This window comes from Anomalospiza imberbis, chromosome 2 (genome assembly GCF_031753505.1).
Source record: "Anomalospiza imberbis isolate Cuckoo-Finch-1a 21T00152 chromosome 2, ASM3175350v1, whole genome shotgun sequence".
Classification (NCBI taxonomy): domain Eukaryota; kingdom Metazoa; phylum Chordata; class Aves; order Passeriformes; family Viduidae; genus Anomalospiza; species Anomalospiza imberbis.
Genome location: NC_089682.1, coordinates 77,770,939 through 77,789,823, shown reverse-complemented (window position 1 = coordinate 77,789,823; position 18,885 = coordinate 77,770,939). Strand labels below are relative to the sequence as shown.

Sequence of the window (18,885 nt, the reverse complement as noted above, 5' to 3'; positions counted from 1 at the left end):
GGCTTGTCTGCAGGGGATCTGCCTGTGGCACCAGTCACTGAATCTACCACACATCGTTGCTGTCATTCCACAGTTGCCTGCCATGTGTGCAGGTAGTTCCTGGGCTCTGGTTTGGGACAGGGTTTGAACAGGCTCTTGAAAGAGCACTGTAGCTTCTGCGTAACAGTGCACTTGGGGAAAAAAGAGCTTCTGTTTCTCACCTCAGGAACATCTAAGTTAAGTTTATTCTAGGGGGTGGTTGTTTTGGGGCTGCTTCTTTATGAAAGCAATGCTGCTTTGTATCTTCATTAACCCCAGAGCTCAGTGGGCTGCAAATAGAGAAATTTCAGGCACCTTAGACCATTTAAGATGTGAAGCTTCATCCTGTGACTGAATCCTGGTGCCAGCAGCAGATATCCTGCAGTGTTTTCCCTGACGCAGGTGCTAGGTACAGCAGTGGCTGTCAGTGCTCTCTTTGCCTCCACCAAATGGCAGATGTTAGAGATCCACAGCTGTCGTGGGCAACCCCAAGGGAAGTGAAATGTTGAGGATGACCAGTCCCTTGTGCAGATTGCAAGAGTCAGCAGAGGTGGAGCTTGTATACTGAATAAAAGAGTGAATGCTCCTGGCCTTTCAGATGAGAATTTTGGTTATGCAAACAGGGGGGAAAATGGTGCCATTCTTAGTGCTGAAAAACTTTTTAACTGCACTCTTTCTTTCTCTCTCTCTCTCTTTCCCATCCAACTTTCTCTTCCCTCATTTCCCTGGCTGTTGCAGCTATCAGAGGACCTACAATTACCAAGAAGTGAGTCGGACCCTGTGTCCCTCTGAGCCAACACCTGAAACAAGACCGTCTGACCAGATTATATTTGTGGATGTTGCTTCCATGGCACCGTTCAATATTGCATATGAACTGCTAGTCACCAGGCTGGAGAACTTCCAACTTGAGTAAGCTGGGATGTGAGAATACAAGTGCAATTTCTTCATGTATCACGTGAACATCACTTGAGTGACTTGGTCCCTCTGCCGACTCTTCCCTTATTTTTCCTTCCTGGGGAAAAAAAATTCTTTTGTTTAATCTGAGGGTACTTTGTGTGTATTCCAGCTCTGAAAGTTTTAGACCTCAACATTCTGGCATTTGTTTTCTAGGACCAACAAAGCCTTTAACTTCACTGCCAGCCCTTCCCAGCCCCAGGTAAGGAGGAGTCCTGTGTAGATTGCTTGTATGTCTTACCACATACAAGTGGTTGATGTGATCTTTGATCATTCTATATGAAATTCAGAGTTCTATACTAATACAGTACAGAATCTAGAAAATATGAAAGCTAAAACTTAAGGCATCATTATGTCTGTTAGTTCAGAAGGAGGCACGTATGAACAGCACCTCCAGCTGAACAGCTTTGCTTAGAGCCCTGCAGATACAAACCCTCTCTTGAATGAAAATGCTGTTGGCAGTAACTGTAGAGATACAGGAACTTGCAGAGCTAGGAGAGTGTGTGATTTACCCAGGCTTCTGGGACTCGTTTTTGTTGCTTTCACTGTTAATAACACCATTTAATTTTAGGTTTTGTATTACCAGGTATCCTAGCTAATCCTTTTTTCTGACAAATGTCTTAATCTGGTTTGCAGATTCGTGCAATGTTTTATACTATAGAAGCATAGGGAATGATGGTGACTCTTCATAAGTGCTCATTACTTAGGATTTTGTAATTTGTATATAGTTTAGGATATGAAATTAACTTTGTGACTGTAGTCTGATTTTTTTTTTGTCACAATAATATGAGATTTATGACTTTTAATTAATAACCAGGGGTATGGAGTAGAAGACTGCTTCTTTATTGGTATAATGCTGAGGTGTTGTAAATCAAGATATTAAGCAGTCTACAGCGGGAAGAAAAAAACAGATTATTTAAAATATAGATGGGTGCTGTAAAAAGACATAATAACTGAAGGAAATGGCTGGAGCTGAGCTTGTGCCTGAGGGCGGAAGCAGAAATTGGACGTGCTTGTATAGGTGAGAAGTGTTGGCTGGACATGTTTTTAACACTTGCAGTGTGTGCAGCAGAGAACTGCTGGCCTCAATGCCCTCGTGTTAATTGTGTACCTTGGTGCAAGCACAGCTTAGAGGAAATTATAGGAGAGTCCTCATGGACTAAAAGGTGGTCCTCATGCCCCTAAAACTTTCCAAGGTGAAAAAATGCCCCTGGAAAACCAAGGAGCTCAGTCTGCCTGTGTCCTTGCTTGGTGCAGACAAAACATGCTCTGCTAAGGAAACTGGCTCAGTGAGTTTGCACTCTGTGGGGACTTGTGGTTGGAGCCAGCACTCCTTCAGCAGGGAAGGGACCCTGTCTGGGGAGGGGTGGTGGGAATAAAAGCTTTAGTAGAAAAGGACGACTTGGAAAAGGCTTGGGTGATTTCCTGCTTGTAGCTGCCCTCCCACTTCAGGGTTGTAATTCCTGGGAATGGCATGGGGGAAGAGAAACAAAGCAGCTGGAGTGCTTTAGTGCTTGCTCAGCACTAAAGTTTATGTGCCAGAAATGGAGCTCTACAGTTGGGAAAGTCTCAGGTGCTGGTTTTGGAGCAGGGGTGGTGGTAGCTTCCAGTCTGGCAGCAGTGGCTGCCTGGTGACCATATGGAAGGCAGGAAGGTGGTTGGTGGCACTCCTCAGCCTTGTGTCCCTCTGAGGGGGTATAAGGTGCCCATCAGCCCCTCATGGTAGCTGTGGCTTGGAGCCTGAGTTCTCAGGGTCTGGCCTCCAAGGGGGGTGATGAGAGCCCTTGCAACAAGCATCCTACTGGGGCAGGCACAGGAGCCCCACTTCTCCAGCAGCTGGCTGGGGTAGTGCATCAAACTTTTTACTGGACAAATATACAAATAATGATATTGCCTGGGACATCTTTTGTCCAGATCCAAAAAAACAGCTTTTTTTAACCCCACAAGCTGTCCTGTGGGCCTGCTCAATGAAGGAGGTCCTTGCCCCACAGGAAAAGTAGGAATATTGCCAGATATTAGTGTCTCACAAATTTTTTTAGAGTTAGAGCTGAAGTATTTTCAAAGCTTAAGTGCAAAGAGAAACCCCCATTATGCTTTGCCATCAAAGCAAAGGAACAACCCTAAATCCTACAACTAATATCAATAATTTATTTATGAAACTCTTGACAGAGTTTCAGCCATTTGACCTAATACTGTTCATGGTCTGTCTTTGAGGCAACCCATTTGAGAAAGCTCTGTGATGTTTTCCATATATAAAAGTACAGCCTGCAGTATGGAATCATCTGGAAATCGCTCATATCAATGTAAAATGGAATGGAGTGTAAAATGAAGTCACTTTAGCTTCATCAGGTGAAAAAAGCTTAAGGGAGCAGAAGCTATGCTGTATTTTGCATGTTGAAGATGTTTGTATCTGATAGCATACTGTGCAAGAGGGACAGTTGCCTGTGTATATTTAATCTGCTCTTCTGTAGTGTAAGGTCTTAATATTTGAAATCTGATTTTTTTATGAAAGCCATCCACATCCAACCCCAAAGCCCGTCTAGGGCTGTTGATGTTGCTTAGGAAGGTGTTGAAGATATTGCCAAGGGTGATTTCTGGATCATGACTCTTGTACTTTGTTTTCTCCGCAGTATTTTCTGTACAAATTTCCTCAGGATGTCGATTCAGTCATTATAAATGTGGTGTCTGATGCAGCCTACCCATGCTCAGTTGTCTCTGTCCAGGATATTGTGGTAAGTCTGAGCAGAGAAGGGTAAAGAGCTGCCTGCTGGAGCTGTGTCCAGCTGTGAGGGGTCTGTGCCCTGCAGAGGGAAAAGCCCAAGGCAGGGCTTTGCCCTGGTGGTGGTGGTGAAGGGAGCCCCTGAAGGAGGAATGAAAATTCTGTGGGAAGGAGGCCAAGACAGAGATGCTAAGTTCAAGCAACTCATACAGAGACTTTTGTTGTAAATAGGTGAACAAGCTGTTCCTTTCTAGCCTGTCCATAGGGAACACATTCCACATAGGGAATTTATGTCTCCCTTGTGAGGTTTCCTGCTGCCCTGTGATATGGGTCTGTTTCCCCATGGGGGGTGTTGGGTGGAATGTTGGTGGCTCAGGGAGGGAGCACTGCTGTTCCCTTGACTCTGCCCTGGCTCAAGGCAGCTTGGGGAACTTCCGATTTTCAGACACATGATGTCTTTCTTCCTTTCCAGTTCAATTTCCTTTCTGTATATTTCATCCCCTTTCCTGGGGTGTTCCCTGTCATGGAGGTTGGCTGTTGCTTGCATCTGGGAAATAGGCCCATACTTATTCTCTTTCCCCACCTCCCTGAATAATGCAGGATTCTGCAGTATAAGAGCAGACAGACATGCAAGATGTTCTGTTCCCTTGGAGACCCCAACTGGGGCCTTTTTTTGCTGTTCTATGCTGTGTTTTCCAGCTGGCTTCCTTTGAAAATAGTTTGGATGTTGTCCCTGGTTTAACCCTTAATTGTCTGTTGTAGTGCCCAGTGTATGACCTGGACCATAACGTGGAGTTCAATGGAGTTTATCAGTCTATGACAAAGCAGGCAGCCATAACAGTGCAGGTGAGATGCTGATTTGTGTCCCAGTGTTTTCTAGTGTCTGTGTAGCAATTAAAACCTGATCTCTGGCCTGTTGGAGGGGAGAGGCTTAGTGTCTCATGGATTTTCTGTCTACTTCCATCCTTCTGTGCAGAGAAAAGATTTCCCAGGTGAGCAGTTCTTCGTTGTGTTCGTCATCAAGCCAGAGGATTATGCCTGTGGGGGTTCTGTGCCTTCTTCAATTCATGGTAAGTTGTTCTGGGAGGTGGATTTGATAGCTGCATCAGAGTGATGGAGCAGTGGGTGTCTTTTGGGACTTTCCCATGGGATGCCACCGGGTGATTTTGTAGGTCTGTCTTATCCAGGTAGTTGTGAGTAAGTGTGAAGTATCAATTTGGTATTGTTGGGCAGGTCAAAAGTCTTGATAAATGCAGGAGGTGGCTGGCTAGTACAGTGCCTGGCATGCTGGGGTTATGTGCTTTTCAGCAGCACCGCTGCTGTTGGGAGACACTGGGGACATCCAGGCAATGCTGCTTACACCTTTTTGTTTGGTTCTCACCTCTGCTCCCTGCTGCTGTATTATCCTCCTGGCTCCATGGAGTCTCAGTTCCTGCAGAGAGCATCTCCAACTGCTGTCTTGGGATCTGTGACAGCTCTGAACTTGGGGGAACAGGAAAAATTTATAATTCTAGGAAAATAGTTGTACAAAAGACTTGTTCTAGTGTCTTTTCCAACCAGAAAACACTGTGTCCACTTGGTGGGCAGTGTTAAAAGCAAAGTCTCCACCACTCATTTAGTGGCTGTAACTGGAGTGGGAACATTCCTATTCTCAAAGCTGGCTGTAACTGGAGTGGGAACATTCCTATTCTCAAAGCCTCAAAGCTTCCTCCCTGTAGAAGCAAGACTGCAACCAACAGATTCTGGGCTCCCTCAACAGCTTTTTACTACTCCTCTGCCACCTTTCTGCCCCAGTTTTCCCACAAATAAAGAACTGTGCCCTTTGGGGTGTCATTCTCTCATCCTAAGGCTGTCAGCAGAGCTGTACTGGCCAGGTGTGCTAAGCCCTGCAGAAACAGAGTGAGTTTCTAGAATGGCATCCTGCACAGAAGTGTTTTACTCACAGAGATTTGGCCAAAGACAAAAATGGACTCCCACTACCTGTAATAAGAGAATATCTCCTTTGGGGATTAAATGAATAGGAGATGAGATGCCTTTGGGATTCAGACATCCAGACTTAAGCAATATATGGAAGGCTCAAGCAGGGACTTCTAGTCTGAAAAAATGTTAGTGAACGGGGAGGAAGGGAGAAACATTTGGGAAAGGCTGTGTATTGACAGATCAGAGAACATTTTAAAGCAAAACCACTCACACAATTTAGTGAAAAGTCAGACCCTGTTGCTTTTGCAAGTTCAGAGAACCAAGATCAGTGCCAGAAATCATTAATGTTGATTGTTTTTATATGTTCTGTACATTGTGCACCTCACAGGGAATGTCAACCGTACCTGGAACCTGCAGCGGACAAAGAACCTTCAAGTGACGATTGTGCCCTCCATTAAAAGTCAGTGTCCTTGGGCAGGGCAATGCAACTTTACAGGGGAACTTGGCACTTCTGAATACAGGGGTATGACTGGGCCAGCAGCCTCTGAAGGAATGGTGCAGAAAGCACCAGCAAAGGAGACAAAACCACTTGGAGCCTGCTCCCTTCCAGGAAGGGCTGTGTGACACACCAGCTAGCACTGGGGGTAAAGAAATGGGGGGAGATCGTGCTGAACAGGTTCTGTCAATTCTTTTTGAAGAAAGCCAATGGGTTTGGAAGGGCTGTTTGGGGCTGGGCATTTTTACAAGGTGGTATTGGGAAGAGTGCTGACCCTGAGAGGTGCTGTTCTGCTCTGTGAGCTGACTGATCCCTTCTCTTTCCTCAGAGTCTGTTTATATCCAGGCCATGTTCTTCAGCTTCCTGAGTTTCCTCTCCTTTTACCTGGGCTCAGTGGTTGTTGCTTTTGTGCACTACATTAGGTGAGTTGAGGGGTTATAAAAGAACAGCCTTTCTGTTTCTTATCATCAGGGACACCACACCCTGCAGAAAATTTGGGATGAGTGGGGTGGCAAGCATCTAAGCAGAGCAGCTGAAGAAGTCCATGACTACTCAGTGGGCTCCTACTGACCATCAGCCAGAAAATACTTCTTCCTCTGCTATGGGGACCATGGGAAGGATGAATGTTGAAGGGTCTGGCCTCCCAATCCTGTAATGCCCCAACCCTGTGTTTCTTATGTAAGAACACTGGGCAGCAGGTGGGAATTGTGAAGGGACCAGTCTGGGATGTGGAGTGTGAGAGCATGCTGGACTGAGAGCTGCAGAGCTGCAGTAAGTGGCAGTGACACAAATTTGGCCTTGGAGTCCCAAGAATGCTAGTTTCCTTCCTTACCTGCCTCCCCTGCCCCAGACTTTGATGTCTGGGCTTGTGTTGAGAACAATGTCTGTGTGGGCATGGCTTAACTTCCAAGACACATCAATGAAAATACATTTCATTGGAACAATTCAATGAAATTACTTAAGTGGGTGCTCTTATTTGCCGGTATTTTTCTGTGTTGTGGGAATATGTTGGTAGGGTTTTTTTGTTGGTTTGGGTTTTTTTCTTTTTTTTTTAACCTTCTTTCTGCTTGACATCTGCATTGACAGGGGTGATAAGGGCTTCTTAAGCATTAGTGTCTCTAAATCCTGTTGCCATTTCAGTAGATTCATACGTGCTTGTTCCCCTGAGCAGGGAAGATCGGTTTGGAAAGATGGTGTGACAGTCTCTCCCAGCATACTGAGCTTTGTAGAATGGGATAAGTCATGGAAATGGTTGTCCTGCCTCTGGTGGATAGCTGAGGAGGTGAAAAAGCCCTCTGTTGCTTTGGAAGTTAGAGAGGTGGACAGCAAGCAGTCATATCTGAGTTGTGCCTAGTCCAAACAGTATTTTTCTTTTTTGTTGTTGTGTGTGTTTGGGGTTTTTTTGTGCTTATTTTTGTTGGTTTTATTTGGTATTTTTTAGAGCTTGCACCATATTTACCTATTGGTGTCCTAGGTAATCCTGCCATGGCCGGCAGGTGATGAGATTTGTTGGCTTGTCTCATGAGTGCTGTCTGTTGCTTTGCAGGGTTCAGAGGAAGGCTTCAGCTGGGAGACTGAGCCCTGAGCATGGTAAGGTCTCTTCTCTGTTGTGTGACAGCTTAGAGTGAACAGCACAAGCCCCAGGCCAGGCAAAGAACAGGCTGTCAGTCGAGTACCTTCTGTCCTGGAGCTATCTTCTCTGGTAGCTCACATAGTCTCTGGTGCTGAGGAAAGATATTAAAGATATTAGAGCTTCCTCTCTGCCCTCACAAGAGAGGGCCTTTGAAGCCAGCTGCCCTGAACTTGGTCCTGACTCCTACCCCTAGGAGATGCCTTTTAAAGGGGTGGAGGAAGGCCAAGCCTTGCCTGGACCTGGCTACAGGCTAATGTTCCTGATGCCAGGTCTGCTGATTTTTAAACAAGGCACTTTTGAGTGTATCAGCTCTTATGCTTTTAAGAATTCCTCTGCCTAGCTTAAGCATGGAGTCTTTTAATGTTTTAATTTAATTTAAATGTGAAATTGTTTTTCACTGGAAGTTGCAGACAGCCAGGTGAATGAATGACTAACAGAGTTAGGTAGTGGTGTTTATGATATTTGTGTTGGCATTGGATTCAGTTTACTTTGTGCTGCACCCACATTTCCACAAGCTGCAGCCTTCTGCCTCATAAAAACAGAGCTGCATCTAAGAAGCTGCCAGTGAAAGATGGAAGATTTTGTCATGTGGATGGGGACACTGGGAGTTCTTGCTTTCTGGTGAGGTGTGGGAGTCTTTTCATTTTGATGAAATATTTAGTGCCTGCAAAGTAGTTCAAAGCGTTGGTGCTGAGGTCATTTGTACCTCTCTCCTGGAGGAAGGGAGGACATAGTTTTGGCAGCATTGAGAGGTTCTTGATGTTATTCCTTTTTTGATGTGAGCATTTTCAGTCTCTCCGGTCTGCTACATCCCATCAGATAAGCACAGTAGTATAACTGAGCTGTGTTTCAAGGATCAGCAGTGGAACTTCATTCTGACTGGCATTAATTGGCTTAATATTTCTGCTGAGGACCTGGGGGCATTTGAATTCTTAGACTTGCTTTGTCAGCCACTAAGATCCACATGTATCCCTGTATTTGGAATATGTGTGAAAGGGTTTTTTTCACAACATGTGCAGGGAACTGTGAAAATGTCCATAAATATTATTCTAATTTTATATCATTTGGGATGGATCCAGCTGTAAAACAAGAGCAGGTCTTAGGGCACTGGAGCAATGGGAAAGGCCTGTGTGTTGGGGAGTTTGAGTAAGCTGAAGGGACCTGTCCAAGGCTGTGGAAGAGCTCCAGGGTGCTGACAAGGAATCACTGTCTAAGACAAGGAGGCACAGTCTCAGCCAGGTGAGACCAGAAATCCCAGGGAGTGCTGCTGATGCTGCAGCTGAGGTTTAATGTGCTGAAGCCAGCTTAGAAGCTACTTTCTAAACTGCCCTGCTGAGAGGTGGAAGTTAAATTCTGATGTTTGGAAAGTTCCCAAAGAAGCTGCAGGGCACAGATGCTCGACTTAGTAAGGATCTGGAGAGTAGAGAACTGGGTTGATGAGCAGGGAGGACTGCTGAACAGCATCTCTGTGAAGGGAGAGAGGAGCACACTTCCTTCATCATTTACAGCTTTCCTCCCAGTGGCACGTACTGCTCCTGTGACCTGTCCTCTCCCTGGTAATCCATTGCCACTTTCACATACCTGGCACTGCATGTTGCAGCCATGTCCTGTCCTCTGGGGAGGAATCATGTCCTACCCACATGCTGTTTCTTCATCTATTGTCTCTTCAGGGTGTGTCAGACTGATGCTTATAAAATGGTAATTAGCAGCTTCCCTGTCTTCCAGATCAGTGGACACACTGGCTTTCTCTGTTTTGTTTGTGGTTTTTTTTTTTTTTTTTTTTTTTTTTTTTTTTTTTTTTTTAATCTCCTTCCCACCCTTTGGAATTTCTTTCCCTCCCAAGTACCCCTGGATCTTACCTTCTTCATTACTCCCCATTCCTTTTCCCCACCAAGGAACTGGATAGAAGTGCTCAGCAATGTGTCTGCCATTGGTCCTGGAGTGTCCTGCCACTCCATGTACCTCCTTGCTCTTGTTATCCATCTTATTTCTGGCTTCTGTGGTTCACTCTTTTTTTTTTTAATCCCATGGCGCACCTTCCCTTCCACATCCTCACTATCTGGTGGACGCAATAGCTGGAGGAACCACACCTGGCGTGGTACATTTATTTTGCTGACTCACTCTCACAGTGGGAAGTGGGATGGAAATTAGTGGGTGAGCTGGGTCCAAAGTGGCTGTTAGAGACAGGGCAGAGTGCCTTTTTTCCTTGGCTTGCCTGCTTTGTCCAGATTTAAATCTTTAGTAACTTGGGAGAGAAGGCTGACAGGTCACTTGAGAGAATAAAGCCTGATCTAAAATTAGGAGGGAGTATCCTCATGGAACAGGACTGACAGGCCTAGAAATTGTGCTTATGCCTTGCTGCTGTGAACATAGGGAAATGCTTTTGCCCTCTTCCCAGTGATCTGGATTTCCAAATTACTTTTAAAGCAACAGGAAAAGCTTCCATGAGAAAGGGAGATTGGGTTGGAGGTGATAAGTGGAAGCTGCATCTTGCTTCTGCAGCTACCTACAACAACATCCTGCTAATCTCAGCTCAGGGCTTAAGGGCTGTCACCTGAGGGCTGCAGTGTGCCAGAGCCTTCCTCTGGTGCTCAGTCCATGCCATATTCTCTTCTGATGCTCTTCTGAGTTGTTTGTTTTCTCTGTTAGAGGGATGGGGCAGGAGCGTAAAGGAACCAAAATATGAGACCAAGTCTTAGCCCCCAGCCCAACAAGCACAGGAGACATGCCAAAGAAAAGCAGTAACTGGGATTTGAAAGATCAAATATCTGTGCTGGATGGGTGCTTCTCTGACTTGGGGTCAGTCAGGGACAAGTTTTAGATCTCTCTACGTTTGTAGCTAATGAAAATGGTATAAAAACCTATGCCAGGTGTTACAGAAATGCTAGAATTGCCAGTTGGAAAGAGCACTCTGCCTGTGCCTGTCAGTTTGAGACCAGTCATGTACTGGGAAGCCAAAGATGCAGCTGGGGAAGCCAGACCATTGCCAGGCTGCAGTAAGGCTTTAAATACTGTGCCACGTTCTGCATTGCTTTGCCGCTGGCTGACAATATCCACATGATATTGTTGCAGGGATGAAGCTTTAAAGCAACTTAACCTGTCTCACTGTTTGTCACTACTGGAAAATATGGTCCTGTTCCCGCTGCCTTGCTTCCCTCCCTCTTGTGACTGACCTCTCAGGGAAGGGATTCAGCTGGCTTTGTTTCCTGCCATGTAGGTCAGCCGCTGAGCTCCACCACTGGAAGCAAAAAGAGGGAATGTGGAGGCAGGAGACCACTCCTTGTTTCATATATATAGGCAGGAGGCAGGATGTTCCTAGCCCTCAAAGGCTTGCCCTTCTTGTCGTCAGCAAAAGATCATTACCACTTTTTGCATAAAGCATTTTTTTCTTTATCCTTGTTCGGTTAAAATGATGTAGTAGCTCTCCTGCCAAAGTCTATGACTCTTCCAGAGATAGCTGAAGGTAGCAATTTTGAAGAGATTTGAAGAGTTGCATGAGATGGGGAAAGAGAAGAACTAGAAATTCAGAAGGCTGTTAAGAACATCATGAGACTTGCTCTAAAATTGACCAAGTCTTGCAGCCCCACAGTGTGATCTGTACAGGGTGCTGGAGAGGGGCTCCTGCTGCCAGTCTCACTGGCACCCTGTGTGGGGAGGCTGAAGAGAATGGGTTTCCTTCACCCCACAAAACAAGGGTTTCCCTTTTGCACAGTATGCTCTAGAGAGAGATTGCCATCTGTTCAGAGAAATCTTCCTTTTCCCAAGCCCCGCCAGCTCTTCAAGCTGTTTATATTTACTTCAGAGATGTTTTGAAGCACTGACATGAAACCAACTGTCCCTTCTGGGTCTGTTTCATTGCAGGATCTGGGATGATGACTTCTTCACACCCCATCTCAGCCAGCACTCCTGAGGGAAGCAGCTATGGTGCTATTGGTACAGTATATTCCAGAATTGGGGCACAGGGAGGCTTCTCCCTGGGGTGGAGGAAGGCCCTTTTAGGGTGATTTAATACCAGAGGAGAATAAAGCTGCAAGCTACTTTAGGAGTGTCTTGCAACTATTAGGAAAAAAACAACAACCCAGACAACCAATTTGCAGTTTTTGAGGTGCAGGTTGCACTTTGGGGAAAAGCATCTACATAATAAAAGTGGCAAATCTGAAAGAGATGCCCTAAGAGACTGTCATTGGAAATGTGTCTTAGAAAAAACTACAGTCACCTGAGAGCTGTGGGTGACAATGCTTAGAAGCTGCCTTCTAAATGCTTCAGACAGGACATTTACTAGTGACTGAAAAAGGTCCCTTGCAAGCAAGCTTCTAGGAGCCTGTTATTAGCTCACAGCCTGCCTTTAAACCAAAGCATGCCTATCCCTGGGAGGCTGAAGGGCTGTGTGCCATAAAGCAAGACACAATCAGAGTTTCTTGTCCCCAGGGGTTTCACTAGGGAAGAAATAATGTCATACTGCCAACAGGTAAATCATGCCCTGGAGGCAGAGGAGAAAATAACTTCCTGAGGGCTTAATGACCACTTTAGCCCTCCTTCCCCTTTTTCCAGAGAAATCTTTTTAAAGCATTTGGGAAATGAGGAAGAAACCTGTGTTCTGCCCATGTTGATGTGGGCAGTGAATTGGGAGTTGCCCAGCCTGTGGGAAGTGCAGGCAGGTCCTGCTAACCTGTATGTGACCAGTACCAGGGATGCAATGGGAATAAAGCTGGTACTCTGCCTGCTTTGAAAAATCGACTTTCTTCTTTGTCTTTTGTTCTACAGTATTTTTAGAAAATCTTAGCTATATATAAAGCTTACATAAAATCTGAAGGTTAACTAGGTGAGTGTGTTTTTGACCCCTAACAGTCTGCTTCTTTCTCTGGAGGTATTTGTCTTATCTCAGAATTCCACTAATGAAAAGTAATAAAGAATAAAAGCAGAGTGAAAACTAAAATGCTGCCGAGAGGGGAAGATAATGGTCCTTCATACTGCTCTTAGCTGAGCACCTAAAACTTTCAGGAAGGTTTGGGATCACGGAAAATTTTTTTCCTTGAACTGGCCCTATCAACTTGTCAAATCATCAGAGCATCTGGGACAGCTTGATTTTTGCTGTGCACAGAGGGATTTAGCCTTTACCTGCGTGTCTCCTTGTCTCCACTGTGGCCCAGACGAGTCCAGCTCCAGCGGCGGACATCAGCTGTCCTCACCGGAGCGCAGGCCCCCGGCTGGCTCGGACACAGACAGCTCCGTGGAGGAGGAGAGCGACTTCGACACCATGCCAGAAATTGAGAGCGACAAGAACATCATCCGCACCAAGGTACAGCTGGTGCTGCAGTGTGGCCCTTGTGCTGGGCCATGGGCACATCTGGGTCACGACCAGAACTGGTCACGTCAGTGAAATCTCAAAAATCCTGTTCCCTTTTAGGGTGGATTTAATCTAATACAGCCAAGTGTGCTTCTTAGTCTTTTTTCAGTCACTGAAAGTTTTCCAACTGTGATAAGAGTGCTGCTGAAGTGAGTGCTTTAATATGGAAAATCAAAATGTATTGGGGACTATTGAGAAAGGAGGAAAACACCCAGAGAGAGCTGTCCCAGAAAGTTCAAGGAGGTGTGAAGTTAGGGAGAAAATAATCTGCAACAGTAGGTGGCTATTTAGTAAAAGTAGTATAACTACAGTGAATGTACAGAGGGGCTTTAAGCCAGCAGCTCTCAAACTGCCTCCTTCTGTCAGCCTGCACTGCTCTGTGTGGTTGGAGCCATTCCTGGAGGTCAGAGGATTTTGTAGAACTCACCCCCATAGAATCAAGGGACACAATGAGTTCACTGTGTAAAACCAGTTCAAATACCACCAAGCTGCAAATATGTCAAGATCTTCTACTGGCATCTGTAATCTACATTGGTTCTTCTTTTCTTCCCTCTTTCCCCACCTGCTAATATTTTAGGTGTTCCTCTATCTATCAGACTTGTCCAGGAAAGACAGAAGAATTGTCAGCAAAAAATACAAAATCTATTTCTGGTAAGGAGAAGGCAAATCGGTAAGGCCCAAACTCTGGACCCAGAGTCTCTGGTTGTGGAGTCTGTCCACATGCCCTTCTTCTGAACCACTTCTGAACTACCCTGTAGCCCATTCTGACCCTGTTCCAATCAGTGACTGCAGATCCCACATACCTCAAGTAAGGATACTTGTATACCAGTGCACACACGATCCTGGCAATGGATTCTCTTTTGCATCATTGCTTTTAAGGGTGGTAACAACCAGTGCACTGAAAGATAATGGGAAGGGGGAGAAACTGGCACTGAAACACATGAGCTTGAGGCTGACATCCTGGCTTTTCCTGTGCCCTTAGCATTTGCCTCTTGTTTTGCCTCCTGTGTGCATGAGCACATGTGCTCCTCTGCTTCAGGGGCTCACAATGAGATCATAACCCCAGAGCAGTGAAATGTGCACTTTGCTCCACGAGCCCTGTGGGGCTTTTTCTGGGTGTGCAGCCCTGGTTTTGGTGTATGTGTGACTGCTGCTGCTGTCTCCCCTCTGCAGGAACATCATCACCATTGCAGTGTTCTATGCCCTGCCGGTCATCCAGCTCGTCATCACTTACCAGACGGTGCGTTTGGCTCCATGGCTGCCCCCTCTTGCTTTAAAGTTGCCCCGTGGTTGTGTTGTGCAAGGATGACAGTCACAGTGAAACTGGGATCACCCAGGAGTTCTGCTCTGTGTGAGGAGCAGTTTACCTTAGCTGCTTTCGCTGCACTGTGTTGATGTTACAGTGAGCTTGGCTCATTGGGCTTGCATTTCTGCTATTTCTGCTTGGGAAGGGGGAGTGCTGCTGTTTTCTTGATCAGCTGATGTCTCATTTGGGACCTGTTTCATTTTAGAGACAGGAGGAATTTGATTGTCTCTAAGAGACAACTGAAAGCAAGTAGTGTTTGCTGTGATTTTTCCTGCCTTCTCCCACTTTGCAAGCAGGTCTGTTGGGGGGGGGGTGGTGAGAGCACACAATGTTTCCTCTGAAGACTGTTACCAGGTTTGTGGCCCTTGACAACATCTTGTCCCACCCTAAAAGCTTTGCTTGCAGATGTCAGTACTCCCTTGTGCTGGTGCTAGAGCCAGGCTGTGTCCTGTACACATTGTGTTTGTGCCTTATTTGCATGGGGCAAACCCCCCAGTGCGGGGAGGATTTGCTAATGGCAGGCCTCCCACCTGTTTTCTGTCCAGGTAGTGAATGTGACTGGCAATCAGGACATCTGCTACTACAACTTCCTGTGTGCTCATCCCCTTGGGGTGCTGAGGTGAGTGAGCCCTTTCGTCACTGCCTATTTGTCTCATGCCTTCTGAGTGTTTGTGGTGTGCCTGGGTCAGGATTTTATGCTTGCCAGGCTCACAGTAGCAATGTTGGTAAGACCACTGGAGGTTTAGGACTTTGATCTTTGTGTTTTGCTCAGCAGTGCTGCTCTGTTGCAGTGAGACACACACACCCTGGAATTTGTGGCACCTGGGCACCCCTTGCAAATCACTGGCACAGCAATGAGGTGCTCCTGTGCTCTGTTGGACACTTGTATCCAAGGAGCAGCAGCTCTGCAAAGAAGTTCAGATCAGTCCTTCCAGTGTAGCATTTCTCTAGATTCATGTGTGAGTGCAAAGAAAGCCCAGAGTTGAGAATCTCACAGAAGTGTTAAATTAATTGGGACAGGTGAACTATTCAAATTAAATTGTCATCTAGAGTGTTAGATTGCAGTTTGGCAGCTGCTGAGGAGGAAGGTGGTGGAGCAGGGAGCAAAATGGATTCAGCTTCTCACAACCCAGGGTTCAGCTTCCTGCTGCTGTGCTGCCTTTGCCATAAACGTTCTTCTTTCCTGCAGTGCCTTCAACAACATCCTCAGCAATGTGGGCCACATGATGCTGGGCTTTCTCTTCCTCCTCATTGTGTTGCGCAGGGACATCCTCCACCGTCGGGCCATGGAGATGAAAGATATCTACACCCTGGTAGGAAGCATGATTGCCTGGGGCTGATGGAGACAGGGAACATGGAGCGAACTCAAAAAACAGAGTGATACACAATGGGTTTCCACTTGTCTTCCTCGCTGGAGGGTTGAATCCTCCTCTTTTTTTTCTCCTGTGCAGAAGGGTTTGGGTGGGATGCTTGTGTTCCTGCACACCCCAGTGCTCTAGTGCTTACAGTGTGTCCATACTGCTGTGGTGTGACCCAGCCTGGGCCTCTGAAGACAAGGAGATGAATAGAGGAAGGACTCCCTTGGCTCTGGCTTTTCCTGCAGCGCTTGTTGTGGAGGAACTGGGACATTAGGCATGTCCCAAGATGCTTCTCTTTATAGTGACGTTTGATTTGTCTTACACAAGAGCTGCTTATGATAACTCAGAGGAATTTGGCTGCCTCAGTCTCTGAAGCAGAGATTCTTGTAGCCATCTCTAGGAGAGGATGGAAAAGTCTGCAGCCCTGTGGGCAGAGGTGCTGGTGGTTTCTAGAGACAAACAGCTCTGTTCTCACAGACTTGGTAGCAAGTAAAGGCATTAGCAGTTGTAAGGGTGTGCTGCTTGTGGTTTTCAGATGAAATCTTGGCCAAATTGTGATGGAAATGCCTTCTCACGTTGGCTGATGGGCTCTGCTTATGAGCTTCTAAGACCCTACTCTCAGTTTTAGGCAGGATGTAGCATGGCATGAGGCACAGTATAGAGATTTTCAGTTTCATTATGTCAGTACCAAGACACTGAGGTCTTCAGATCAGAACTTCCAGTGTGAATAGCTTAGGTTTGCTGCCTTTGGATTCACCTGGCTATGCCATGTATCTAAATCCAGAGCCCGTAGTTGCACACAGGACACTGTGCTGCATTGGTGGCTGGAGGACTTGTGTAGGAGTTAGGAGGGATGAAGTGATGGAGAATGGAAGCTTGCCTGTGATCAGGACACTGAGGGCACTTACAATACAGCTCTACTCTCTTTCAGGACTATGGGATCCCAAAGCACTTTGGTCTCTTTTATGCTATGGGCATTGCTCTGATGATGGAAGGGGTACTCAGTGCCTGTTACCACGTCTGCCCTAATTACTCCAATTTCCAGTTTGGTAAGCTGAGTTTCCTTTCTCCTTTTGAGCTGGAGCTAGGATTTGCCATGTTCTGTCTCTTGCTGAGCTGCTGACGTTTCCCATCTCTCTAGCCTTGCAAGTCTCCCTAGAGCTTACCTGTTTCAATGCTCAGTCAGGAGGTTGTGATGCCCTGTGGGCACTTACTTTCTGATCCCCTTTAGTTTTTGTTGCCCCAGAGCATGGAGATGTGCTGTTGCAAGGTGGCAAAGCACAAAGTGCTGTACAGTGTAGTGCAGCGGCAGGGCCAAACCTGAGGCTGGCAGGCACAGATCCCTGATGCTTTGTGTGCCCTTGGAGCAGCTTTCTGGGGCCACTGGCAGTAGGTGTTCACACTGTTTCTGTTGTGTCCCTCCACAGACACCTCCTTCATGTACATGATCGCAGGACTGTGCATGCTCAAGCTCTACCAGACCCGGCACCCAGACATCAATGCCAGCGCCTACTCCGCCTATGCCTCGTTTGCTGTGGTGATCTCCCTGGCTGTCCTTGGGGTGGTATGGCTCCCTCTTACTCCACTGCTTCTCTGGAAAAGAGGTGGCATGGCTGGGAACATGGCTTAGGTGTGAAAATGTCTGGGGAAAGCAACAGAGTAGGATGAGTGTGTTAAGCAGCTGTTAGCATTTGAATTCTCAGTTCTGCTGGGCTTCCCTCCTTGCTTCCCCTGAGCATTCAGGTAGGAGAAGAGCAGAACAATTTCCTCTAGGTGGGCTCTTGTTTTGGGCTTTGCCCACCACATGCCATCCTTCTCAGGAGGAGAAATTCATGCATCCAGATATACATGTCCAAGTGCACAGATGATTTTCCTGGGGTATGATTCACATTGGAGGAAAGAGAGGTGAGGCTGGCTGGGCTTTCAAGATAGGTGTCTTATACCTAGCTGCTTGTGCCTGTTTCTCCCCTTTGGAATACTCCATGTTGTTTGTCACAGCTCCTGCAGTGGAATTTCCTATCTCTGCAGAGGAGCAGGTCTAGGATAATGTCTGGGGGCCTCTCAGGCAAATTCCTGGAGTACCTATGGAAGGGCACTGGAGCAGAACCTACAAGACTTCGCCTGTTTGCTCATAGCATTGCAAGTACTGCGCTGGGCTTTACCTTGGAGGTCTCTGCTTCTCTTCTTTTGAAGGACTCATTTTCATTCATCAGTAACCAGTCAAAATCCATGGAATTCTTGCTCTGAACTAGCAGCTAGATCCCAGTGGGCTGTTAGCTCCTGACTACCACATAATGCAGAGGTCTCTGTTTATGAGACTGTGGGATAAGGCATACAGGAGGAGCTGGTGACCTTGGGACTTCCCAAGAATCTCTTGATAGCTGTAGTAGATCTTGACAAGGTTCAAAACACTGGGACTTCATTATGGATTGCTCTGTCTTCTTTTGTGGGATGCTTTGAAGCTGTTCAGTGGAGCTTGAAAGCAGCATGTCTCCCTTGTTCCATTCATGGATAGGTGGCTTTTCCACTTGCTTTTTGGTGTGTGGGTTTTTATCTCTGCCCACACAAAGTGAAAATTTCAGGTTAATGCTTTGCCCCAGGGTAGGGAAGTGGTCACAGCCTGATGGCAGATCAGAGTTTCTGGACTTCTTATTGTATGAATGAAAAACTGGGATTTTAATGTAGCATTAACTTGTGCTTGCAGGTTACTTCCAGTCCTTAAATAAAATGAAAATGCACCATAGGAGCAATTGCCTGCAGAGCAGTTCTGTCCTTTTTGGTCTACTTCAGTACAGTTGTTAAAGTAATGGTTGGTTCCCTGACTGCCTTTGTAAAAATCTACCTCCTGGCCAGAGAGCTGCTGCCCAGCTCAGCAGAGAGAGCTTGCTTGGCCTTGTATTTCTGCTCCCTGGGCCAGCTGCTGTCCATCCAGTCTTGTCTAAAGGGGCATTCAGAAAGAATGGTCTCCTCTCCAGGATGCTGAGCTAATCTTGCTTCCCTGGACTTCATTTTGAGTTTATAGATCTGTTTTCTGGTTGGAAGATTTAGGATTTTTTTTCTGTGTTCAGCAAGGTTGTTTAATGTCCCATGGTGATACAGGACAGGAAAGGATTGTCCTGCTGAAAGAGGGCTCA

General features: G+C 46.4%; 1 protein-coding gene across 2 annotated transcripts in view; it reads left to right on the top strand.

Annotated features, from left to right (window-relative positions):
- Window positions 1-18,885, top strand: part of SIDT1 (SID1 transmembrane family member 1) — a 42,165-nt gene that overhangs the window by 14,302 nt on the left and 8,978 nt on the right. For both annotated transcript variants that reach the window (XM_068181904.1, XM_068181903.1), the window contains exons 3-18: window positions 757-927; window positions 1,129-1,174; window positions 3,603-3,704; window positions 4,454-4,537; window positions 4,668-4,761; window positions 6,000-6,071; window positions 6,436-6,529; window positions 7,654-7,697; window positions 11,602-11,673; window positions 12,891-13,039; window positions 13,665-13,738; window positions 14,261-14,327; window positions 14,939-15,012; window positions 15,583-15,706; window positions 16,683-16,800; window positions 17,179-17,315. In XM_068181904.1, the coding sequence (XP_068038005.1) occupies window positions 757-927; window positions 1,129-1,174; window positions 3,603-3,704; window positions 4,454-4,537; window positions 4,668-4,761; window positions 6,000-6,071; window positions 6,436-6,529; window positions 7,654-7,697; window positions 11,602-11,673; window positions 12,891-13,039; window positions 13,665-13,738; window positions 14,261-14,327; window positions 14,939-15,012; window positions 15,583-15,706; window positions 16,683-16,800; window positions 17,179-17,315 (1,522 nt within the window). The remainder of the gene's footprint in view (window positions 1-756; window positions 928-1,128; window positions 1,175-3,602; window positions 3,705-4,453; window positions 4,538-4,667; window positions 4,762-5,999; window positions 6,072-6,435; window positions 6,530-7,653; window positions 7,698-11,601; window positions 11,674-12,890; window positions 13,040-13,664; window positions 13,739-14,260; window positions 14,328-14,938; window positions 15,013-15,582; window positions 15,707-16,682; window positions 16,801-17,178; window positions 17,316-18,885) is intronic.